The sequence below is a fragment of the Etheostoma cragini genome, chromosome 17 (assembly GCF_013103735.1).
Source record: "Etheostoma cragini isolate CJK2018 chromosome 17, CSU_Ecrag_1.0, whole genome shotgun sequence".
Lineage (NCBI taxonomy): Eukaryota > Metazoa > Chordata > Actinopteri > Perciformes > Percidae > Etheostoma > Etheostoma cragini.
Genome location: NC_048423.1, coordinates 15,310,680 through 15,322,045, shown reverse-complemented (window position 1 = coordinate 15,322,045; position 11,366 = coordinate 15,310,680). Strand labels below are relative to the sequence as shown.

Here is an 11,366-nt window from a genome sequence, read left to right as displayed (position 1 = left end):
AAACATCCAAGTGAGTCATCTGTGGTAAGAGTGCACTGCAGCATAGTGTTAATGGCAGGCACCTGTTTTATCAGGTGCACTGCTAATTGAGGACTGATATGCCTTCACTGCATCACTTAATTGCTCGCTTTTTTATAATGCTTAGATTATAACTTGCAGAAAAGTCAATGACTGATGTATTTGATTTTAGGCTCATAGTATAAGACAAAGACAAACGTCTATATATCATTAGTGTATTGATGCAACATCACCTGGTATCATGTTTGTGGTATCATTCATCTGTGGAGGACATTTAGTCTTTTTTCTTCTTACAGGTCTTGTAGGCTAATTGTTTTCACATTCCAGAGAGGTGCAAGAAGACCCCACAGCACATGCTTTCCTATGGTGCCCTCTCGTGGTAAATGTGATGGATTAGACACGCTTTTCAGGAAAAAAGCCGTTACACCCGATGGTACAATTATGTATTCAAAACTGATTCTGGCATTTTTAAAATAAACAGTAAGTATTTATAATGTAAATGAAGTTTTAGTTTTGATAAACCATTCATGATTAAGCAACTTTTATATTGCAGTGTGCTTTTATCATGTACTGTATGATGAATGTGATAGTTGCCAAAATTGTAACTTCCTATTATGTAAGTACGTTTGATGATGATCACGTATTATGAGACAGTGATGATTAGCTGAATGCAGTCAGCTGATCAGACGACTGCATTTTCACTGAAAAAACATCCAGTTTGAGTCCATTTAAAAGTATATCATCTAACATCTGGGCAGTTTTGTTTTGTTGTTTGCGTCTGTTTTTCAAAAAAAAAAACATTTACTTATTGTAAGTTAATAGCATTACTGTAAACAGACAAATTGTGTCGTTGTAGTATTTCATATCTTTTATTACTTCAATTTATGCGTGCTTTTATAAAGAAAAAACGGAAGCCGTGCTGGAAACAATACGTCGTTAACACTGATATTGTCCAAATAAAAACATGGAATATGTTTTTTTAGTTGTACGATTTAATTTTTTTTTAAATAAGCTCAGACTTTCGTATTGCGTAAAAATATACTTTTTGAGTCCGTCTGGTTTTGATTCATGTGGATGGTACTTTTATTCTGAAGGATTCGTGCCGGACGTTTTCTTGTTGTTGCTGTTTGTTGCGGCGGTAATGCTCCAAAACTGTGGTTGGCAACCGCCATAAAACACAAAAGAAGAAGAACAATGCTGTTTGTCAGCTGATCAGAAATGAAGTTTGCAGTGGAATGGATTTTTTGTATCATTGAAGCACATGCAGAAGCGACAGACGCAACAGACAGGGAGTCTGTAGCAGCGAGGTATGGACATTTTATTTAATGAGCCCAACATTAGGCACGGGTCGACTAGCTAGCTTGCTAGCCAGGTTGGCTAACGGGTGTTGATACTTTGTAGAAGACGAGGGTAGATAGATAGTTTACGGTGTCCACACTTGACAAATAAAACTTGACATGTTTTTTTGCCTTAAGATCACGGCAGAATGAACCGAATAATTTGTCAATGAATAGTGAAAAAAACTCGTTAGTGAGCAGCCTCCGCATTGTCCAGAAACTTACTTTAAGTAAAACTGCTGCGTCTGAAGTATGTGTCTGTGTGATTTCTTTAGGTAAGCATCATGTGAAAACTGCTTCCTTATTACTGGCACACATGATGCTTTATGGTGCAAGATCAGCTTTATTCTGTCATATCAGCCTTCCTTTAACCTCCTTAAATACTTCAAGTAACGTTAGAAAACCTCATATTGCGCAAGCAAGTGATGCTGGTGAAAGTCTGTTTTTCTAATTCTGTCAGTAGTAGAAATAGAACCAGAGATCTCTGACTCTATCTCATGCTGTACGTCAGTATAATAGGTCAAACAGTCCCATGCCTTAAGGAAAGTGCTGTACTAAATGCTGAGTTGCTTTATGCGATTGAGCACTGAACTTGAAAAATCACACTGTGTGTGGGAATTGCCAAGCACTCAGTTCATTTTATGTAAGTCCAGCACTGATTCTTGCTGTAGGAGAGCAGTGGGCTCACATCCACACACTACTGCCAAATGCCTCCAGTACCCCATTTATATTGTTGGTGCGGTGGTGGCACATTCCCCTTCATCTGAAGTAAGGTGATGAGACATTTTTTTTTTTTTACGTGATGTACCTTTTCTGTCCCTATTCAGGTAGCAGTTTGTCATCTTCACTGTTTTGTGTTGTAAAGGAACTGAGTACACCTTTTCTATTGTAGGTCTTCCATGTGCAGGGCCTGTGTTATCAGGGTTAAATGTGACTCCTTGTACTGCAGCGTCACATGATTTGGACAGTTGGACTGATCTCAACCAGCTACAGCACGGGTGTCTCTCCAGACTATGGCTTCACATCAAACAGCCTGTCTTGTTTTTTCTGGACAAGCACAAGTAAACGTAAGCATCATCCAAATAACAATATCTTTCAGTGAGTTTTTTTAACTTGTGTTTTTTTTTTTAGGTCACAGTGAGTGGTCTCTTATAGGCTTGCCTCTTGTCATTTATTTGGGGTAGTGAGGAGAACTACAGTGGAATGTAAAGTTGACACTGGAGACTGGTGCTGCATTCTATTATCCTAAACGGTCCGACTCGGACCTTGGATATCAGAATTCCTGCTTGGTGTCCACAAGGGTTGTTCAAGATCCGAGCTCGGAAATCCGAGGAAAAGGGGCGTGTTGCTAGGCAACGTTTGACTTTTTAGTTGGAACTTCCACTCGGATAAATAATAGAAAGCAGCATGTTGCTCCAATGTCATCTTTACATTCCACTGTAGTTCTCCTGCACCCACATTAGATTTAATGCAAATGTTTCTTCAAGCACACAGTTACAGTAGTGTACCCCTTAGGTAGTTCTATTTTCAGGATGTGTACCATAATTAATACCAATTACGTTAAGCTTTGAAAAAGTTAATGTTACCCTGCAGTGGCTTTATTTCCCAGCACTTTTGGGATCTACATTCTGTGTGGTCTCTATGTTTGCACAGTATTCAGACTGCATTGTTTCCAGTAAGACGTGTAAGATTAGTGCTAGATTTCTCCCTTTTTTTTTTAAATAGTTTATTTTTTTCCTTTACAGCTTTCCGTTTAACACTTCCTGCCATCACTACCACAACATTCCCAATTTCTCGTCTTTACTTTGTGAGTATCCTGTATTCTGTCTGTAAAAATGGACATCACAGAACCTGTGCAGTCCAGTCTCAACTCCGCCTATGTTGCGAATGCTCTTGACAATGGATCTGAGGATGAGGAAAGCGACGACCAGAGTCCCTCCGCTTTACCCATTCCCAAACGTTCGTCAGTGCCTCTGGCCGTCCGCTACAGTCCAGAGGACTCTTACTGTTTGGTGTACATCATCTTCTTTCTGATGGGCATCGGCTCCCTGCTGCCCTGGAACTTCTTCATAACAGCCAAACACTACTGGCTCTACAAACTGAGTAACAACACTCATGGCACCGGCAATGACGAGCAACGTTCAGACCTCAGTGTGAGTGAGACTAACTACAACTTTGCTATATTCGTGGTGCATTTGTGTACCAGATGGTGAAAACAGGATGATGCACATGTTTGCCATTTTGCATGCTTCTCATAGAAATATTACAGTCCTGTTACATATGTAAGTGTCCTTTCACATCTGAAATGTAAAATCCATTGCAACCCAATTATACAATTATTAAGGCATTGTTGGCAACTAAGCTAAGGTAGAGAGAGAGAGAGAGAGAGTGTCAGGGTGATAGATCTGCTTCCAATTTATTTATTTCCATTTCAAGAATAGATGAATTCTAGAGATTTCTGAGTTCTGAGATAAGTGCTTGATTTTGTTTGACTTAGAAACATAGCAAAGAAGGAAGGGAATTTTTTTTCTCTCCTCTGCTTTCACTTCCTTTTTAGTTTGTGTGAGACATTATGTGAGTGTGTTCTTATGTTCAAGCCAATTCATATGGTTTGCCTTGTCTGTAACTATTCACAGGACTACTTTGAAAGCTATCTGGCCATTGCCTCCACGGTGCCCTCTGTGCTGTGTCTGATACTCAACTATGTCCTAGTCAACAGGTTAATTCGACACACACACACACACACACACACACACACACACACACAGGACATTCCTCTCAGATGTTTTGCTTTGTCTCAAAATGTTTGTTGACATTTTCCCATTTCTTCTATGTAGGGCCTACAGTCGTGTCATTTTGAACAGCATCTCTATAGCACAATACATTTTATATTTATTATTTGTGGCTACAACATAGCTTACTGACTCACATTTGTCCAACAGAAAAGTGCTGATTCATTTGTTTAAATTGCGTGTGCGTGCGTGTGTGTGCGTGTGTTAGGTTGTCTTCAAACGTACGGATCCTGTCGTCTCTTTTTGTGATCCTGTTGGTGTTTGTGGTTACCACGGTGCTGGTGAAGGTGGACATGTCAGACCGCAGGACGGAGTTCTTCATTGTCACGCTGGCCAGTGTGGCTGTCGTCAGCGGAGCCTCGAACCTCTTCTCTGGCAGTGTGTTCGGGATCAGCGGGCATTTCCCCATGAGGATTTCTCAGGCTCTTATATCAGGTAAAGCATGGCCCTTTTTTAATAGTACAATTCAGACACAATTCAAAGTGCTTTACATAAGCATAAACATAACAAAAAAAAAAAGAAAATACAACAGGTCCTAAAACAAATACAAAAAAATGAGATTTTAAAGACCTTTAGAAACATGGAAGTAGTTTTTTTTTTTTTCATACAAAGACTTGTCAAGATACCATCTATAAAATAGACAAAGGGACATATTGTCTTTGTAGCATTTATAAAAAAAACATTGTACACATACCTTTTCTTTCTGCTGTCATTAAACCAAAAAGTAGTCCCTGTTTAGCAGCTTTGTTAAGGGTTTAGTGATGACATAACTTATGGGTAGTCTTAGGGTGCTAGGAATTTATATATATATACACACACATTTCCGGGTCATGTTATCGTCCGTCTCCCTACCTTGTAAACGTAAACAAGATGGCCAGTTGGTTACATTTAACTAACCACCTTAAGGAGGTGTTTATGGTGGGACATAAGGGAGCTTTGTGTCTTTTGACTGCACTGACAGACTGAATCAACCAACTGAGGTCTGTTTTTTTGTCTCAGGCCAGGCCATGGGGGGCACGCTGAGTGCAGTAGCATCAATTGTGGACCTGGCAGTGGCAAAGAAAGTGACAGAAAGCGCTCTGGCCTATTTCTTGACAGCCGACGTCTTCATCCTGCTCTGCATCATCTCATATCTGCTGCTGCCAAAGCTGGCATATTCCAGGTCGGTAGAAGTCAAAGATACTCTGGTTCTCGTACCGGTACATAAACTACCCATCAAGCCCCTAATTTACTAATGTAGGTGATTAACACCTTACTTTGTCCTGTACAATTTACCTCCTTTATTTGAAGATCATAGATTACTGATAATTTAGCGGTGTGCGTTATAATCTGCCAGTGTCATGCCTCTTACCACCACCAGATGGTGCCAAAGTAGTTCCTAAATGATTGTTACAACTAATGATTGTAACAAGTATTCTTACCATAGACCGTTAACTATAGCAAAGCATCCGGTTCGGCAAAGTGCTGCAAAGGCTGAAGTGGCTTAAACCTTTTCTATCTGAATTCCAGCAGAGGGCGACATGTGCAGTCGGTTTCTGTAGAAGTCTGTGAGAAAGTGACCCACTACTCACTTAATTTATCACTACCTCCGTAAACCTTTTCATAATGTGTTTATCGTCTCAATTGCTAGTTTTAAGTGTTCTGCAATACCGAATGATGTTTAGTTTTTGAATTATGGTCTTGTTGATTTTAAAATCATCAACAAAGGGGGTGTTTTAGGGCGTTCCATGAAGTTATTGTCAGTGAAAGTGTGTATTAACACGTAACGTAGAGTGTAAGGGCTACTCCCTCACTCCTGTAACGGCAGACTCAATGACTCATAGCTGATCTCCACAAACCGATGGGTGACGTCACACATGCGCTGTCCACTAATATTAACAGTCTGGGATTCTTACCAAATCATTATTTTTTCATTTATTTTAAATGGGCAGCTTCTGTTTGATTCAACTCAAAAATGATTATTTTAGTCTTTATTTATTTAAGGCTGCATTTAACACAGTTTGACTATTTGCATTTAAAAGTCATTTTAAAGGCTAACCAGGCCTTGAAGACAGCATTGGGACAATTTAATGATACAAACTAATGTTAAGGGGACTGGTAAGTTTCATGCCACGTTCTGCTTCTCTTCTCTCTAGACACTACATGCTTGCAGCAACGTGCACCAGTTCTGGAGTAATGAGCGAGGAGGAGGAAGCAGCAGCAGCAGGCACAGGGAAAACCGTCTCCATCCCACCCCTGCAGCCTATCCTCAGGAAGACGTGGGTGCTCGGCTTTAGCGTCTTCTACGTCTTCTTCATCTCTATCATGGTGTTCCCTGCGGTATCCTCTGGGATCCAGTCTATCAACAAAGACAGCGGCAGCCCCTGGACAACCACTTACTTTGTACCCCTCACCAGCTTCCTCCTGTACAACGTAGCTGACTTCTGCGGCAGGCAGGCCACAGCCTGGCTTCAGGTTCCTGGTCCCGCCAGCCGAGTCCTGCCCGCACTGGTGCTGTGTCGCTCCGTCATTGTGCCACTTTTCATGTTTTGCAACTACCAACCGAGGGACCACCTCCACACTGTGTTGTTCGGCCATGACTTATACCCTGTGGTCTTTAACTGCCTGCTAGGCCTAACTAATGGCTACTTAGGCACTCTGCCAATGATTTATGGCCCTAAGGTGGTACCTCGAGAGCTGGCAGAGGCCACAGGAGTGGTCATGTCCTTCTTCCTCACTCTGGGACTGGCTGTGGGATCTGCTGTCTCTGTGCTTATTGTGCACTGCATCTGACCAGAACAGTGGTCTAGTTGCTTTATATAGCAGACAGAAGGTGGACAGTGAATTCTAATGAATACCAGAGCCTCCCAACACTGTGATGCTAAGTGCACTAGGAAAGCCATGAGGGAAAAGTGCAGATAAGCTTCTCATTTCTACTCTTAATCAAAAAGCGTTAACTACTTCATACCTCACAGTAATATGTATCTTGTTTACATTGATGTGGCCCACGATGTGATGATTACTGTGTCCGTCGGGACTTGGTCTCTACATATTTAAGATCAGGTAGTGGCTCTTCAAGCAACATGAGCAATCTAAGGGACACCTCGTTAAACACCAAATAGGTTTTTTTATATTGCAAAAGATTTTGCAGAATTATTTGGTTTTGGGTGATAATTTGGTGATAATTTGTGGTACATAAGCTGTTATGTAGTGGGTGTTTAATGTTATGTTGGTTCAACTGTAGTAAAATATGCAGATGGTAAAGAAGAACCACATCTCAGTGAGGGAAACAGCTAGAAAAACATGGATGATTGTAATATGTGTTATGTGGTTGATTCATGTCTACAGCGCTTTACAGTGGGTTTAGAAAAGAATCCCCCCCCCCCCCATTTTAACCCATTTTAACCCCTTTTTAAATTACCTTTTGTTGCTTTGCAGCCTGAAATGAAGACAGACCCAGTTTTTGTTTCATTCAGCTGTATTGATATAACACCAACATGTCAGAAAAACAAAACAAAAAAAAACAATCACTGAGTTGGAAAAAGGATCACCCCCTTATTTCAGTACTTTCTTATACCACCTTTTACTTTGATTACAACCTTTAGTCTTTTGGGATGTGTCTCTACTAACATAATCTAGATGTTGCAATATTTGACCACTCTTCTTTGCAGAACTGCTCAAGTTCAGTTAAATCTGGTTGGGACCGTTTGTGGACTGCTGTCTTCGAGTCCTTCCACAGATTTTCGGTGGTGTTTACGTCTGGTCTGGGACTAGGTCATAAAGGGACATTCACCTTTCTCTCCTTCAACCACTGTGTGGTCAGTTTTGCTGTGTGCTTTGGGTCATTGTCATGTTGGAAGGTAAATCTTCTTCCCATTGACAACTTTCTGGCAGAGAGCAGCAAATCTTCCTCAAGAATTTGACCTTATTTTGGCCCATCCATTTTTCCTTCTATCCTGGCAAGTGCTCCAGTCCCTGCTGGAGAGAAACAACAACCCATAACATGATAGTACCACCTCCGTGCTTTATTGTAGGAATGGTGCTATTTAGATGGTGAGCCAGACATATCGTTTGGCGTTGAGGCAAAACATTTCTATTTTAGTCTCATCTGACCTTAACACATTTTTCCAAGTGGCCTTAGAATCTTCAAGGGTGCGTCTTGGCAAAGCTCAGTCGTGACTGCATGTGGCCTTTCTTGAGGAGTGCCTTTTACCTTGGAACCCTCCCTGGAGAATGTGATATTGTTGTCACATGCACACAATGACCACTCTTTGTCATGAATTCCTGCAATTGCTTCAGAGTTGCTGTAGCCTCTCCTACCAGTTTCCTCCTGGCTGTTTCATCCAGTTTGGAGCAACGTCCCGACCCAGGGAGGGTCTGTGTTATACCAAATACATTCCACTTTTTTAATAATCACTGTGCATCTAGGCACTGATAAAGACTTTTAATTTTTCTTGTATACATCTCCTGACTTCTGCTTATCCACAGCTTAATCTTAGTTTTCTTCATTTGCACTCCCAAGGACTGACATGCTTCGAAAAACTTGTTTCAGGCTGAGCTAATCAAAAATGACCCCAGCTGATCACAGTTGAAAGTCAGTTGGTCTTGTGTGCTATTGAGAAAGTGATTAACTACACCCGGTTGGGTTTACAAGTCATTTTTAGGAGTGGGGTGATTTTTTTTTTTTTCTTTTTTTTTTTTTTATACAATTCAGTGATTTCTGTTTTATAAGTGTAATTTTTTTTCCAGTTGAATAACACAAAAACAGTTTTGTCCGTTTTCATTTCAGGCTGCAAAGCAACAAAATGTGACTATTTTAAAGGGGGGGGGTGATTCTTTTCAATACCCACTAGGCTATGGTCTGCAGTCTGTAAACCGTCTAACTGAACTTGATCAGACTGACTTTATAAACTGAACATTTCCAGTAACAACTTTGATTTCTGTCATCATTTTTGAGTGTGTACTTGAGCTGCAGTCCATCAGAAGTGATAAAAAGTAGCTTCTGTGTGCCACACCAATCCGACATTCTCCAACAACAGGGAACGTTCTAATGTTGCCAGTTGAATCAAAATGAAGGCTGAGTTAGAATAAGAGTGTGGTCCGTTAAAGTTATGGTGTTTTTTTTTGTCACATACTGTATTATAATATTAATTTTTTAAGTTCTTATGCCATACTATACTATGACTTTTTTGTTTTTTTTGTCACATGCTGTACTATAATATGAATTAATTACTATAATATGAGTTCTTATGACATACTATACTAAGACTTTGTAGTGAGGTTTACATGACATCATTCTTTGTATGAACTTTATCATGACTTACTGTCCTGTGACTTTTTCTGAAGTTTGTCATGATAAGCTGACTGTTTCATGAAAACATCACATACTATAATATGACTTTTTTTGAGGTTTCCATGACATATTATTCACTATTATATCTATTATCTACTATTATCACACTATTAACTTTTTAAGTTTTCCAAGACAAACTACGCTATGACTCTTCATGAAATATTTGACACACTATACTATGACTTTTGACGACGCTAATACTTTTTTTCAAGTTTTTTTAGTTTTACATGACACTATTACTTTTTTTATTTTTTCCATGATTTACTCTTCATTTTTGACACAGTATACGTGACTTTTTTGTTTTTTGGCTTGCATGATAGTTCTAGTAATGTTTTTCATGACATACTGTGCTGTGACATTTTATAACATACTATAACTTTTTTGAAGTTTTCCATGACGTACTATGCTATAGTACGTCAAATATTTGACACACTATCCTGTGACTTTTTTAAGAAGCTTTTCATAACATTCTATACTATGACCTTTTTATGAGTTTTACATGACACTATTACTTTTTTTAGGTTTTCCATGATTTACTCTTCATTTTTGACACAGTATACGTGACTTTTTTGTTTTTTGTCTTGCCTGATAGATCTAGTAATGTTTTTCATGACATACTATGCTGTGACATATTATAACATACTATTACTTTTTTGAAGTTTTCCATGACATACTATGCTATAACTCTTCATGAAATATTTGAGACACTATGTAGTTTTACAGGAAACTATTACATCTTTGTTTTCCATGACATACACTGACTTTTTCATACATTTTGACATGCTATCCTATGACTTTTTTAAGAGGTTTTAATGACATACTATCCTGGGACTTTTCTATGAAATCTTTGACATACCATACTATGACTTTTTTATTAAGTTTTTCATGACACACTACACTATGACTTTTTTGAACATTTTTTATGAGGTTTCCATGACATATTAAACAATGACTTTTTCGTGACATGTAATAACATATCTTTACTTTTTTGAAGTTTTCTATGACATACTATGCTATGAGTCTTCATGAAGTTTTTGACACTTTATTATGACTTATTGTTTTGTTTTTCATGACATATTATCCTATGACTTTTTATGAAGTTTCATGACATACTATACTATGACGTTTTAAAGAAGTTTTTTTATGACAGTGTAGTATGACTTTTGAGGTTACTGACATACTATACTATGACTTTTTAAAGAAGTTTTTTTTATGAAATACTGTGTATGACTTTTGAGGTTACTGACATACTATACTATGACTTTTTATGAGGTTTGACATACTATACTATGACTTTTTCCGGAAAATGTAATAACACACAATTCCTGACACACTATACGATGATTTTGTTTTGTTTTTTGTCACATACTATATGACTTTAAGAGGTTTCCATGACATAATATGACTTTTTTTAGTTTTACATGACACTAGTACTTTAAGTTTTACATGACATTTTTGACACACTATACCATGACTTCTTGTTTTTCATGACATACTATCCTACAACTTTTGAGGACACTTACTTTTTTCAAGTTTTCCATGACATACAGACTTTTTCATGTATTTTTGACATACGGTCACATGACCTTTTGTTTTAATGACACACAATACTAGGACTTTTTATGAAGTTTTTATGACATGCTGTACTGACGTTTTGAGGTTTTCATGACATACAACTTTTTAATGACGTTTTTCATGACACTATACTGTTACTTTTTGATCACATACAACTTGAGGTTTTCATGACATGTCTTTAAAGTCTTTAAAGTATCCTGTGATGTTTTGTCATGAAATGCTTCGTGACTTTTTCAATATATACACTCACCGGCCACTTTATTAGGTACACCTGTCCAACTGCTCGTTAACACTTAATTTCTAAGCAGCCAA

At 38.6% G+C, this 11,366-nt stretch overlaps 1 protein-coding gene across 5 annotated transcripts; it reads left to right on the top strand.

The window, feature by feature from the left end:
* Positions 1 to 1,126: 1,126 nt before the first annotated feature.
* On the top strand, positions 1,127 to 7,046 carry slc29a3 (solute carrier family 29 member 3). Of its 5 annotated transcripts, none has more exons than XM_034897505.1 (7): positions 1,127 to 1,325; positions 2,248 to 2,416; positions 3,101 to 3,508; positions 3,992 to 4,074; positions 4,356 to 4,582; positions 5,147 to 5,309; positions 6,283 to 7,046. In XM_034897505.1, the coding sequence occupies exons 3-7, from the start codon at positions 3,191 to 3,193 to the stop codon at positions 6,917 to 6,919; spliced, it is 1,428 nt and encodes a 475-aa protein (XP_034753396.1). In that variant the 5' UTR covers positions 1,127 to 1,325; positions 2,248 to 2,416; positions 3,101 to 3,190; the 3' UTR covers positions 6,920 to 7,046. The 5 variants fall into 5 exon arrangements, with proteins under 5 accessions (XP_034753396.1, XP_034753394.1, XP_034753395.1 ...); XM_034897503.1 differs by having other exon boundaries at positions 2,248 to 2,422; XM_034897504.1 differs by having other exon boundaries at positions 2,248 to 2,453.
* Positions 7,047 to 11,366: the final 4,320 nt, after the last annotated feature.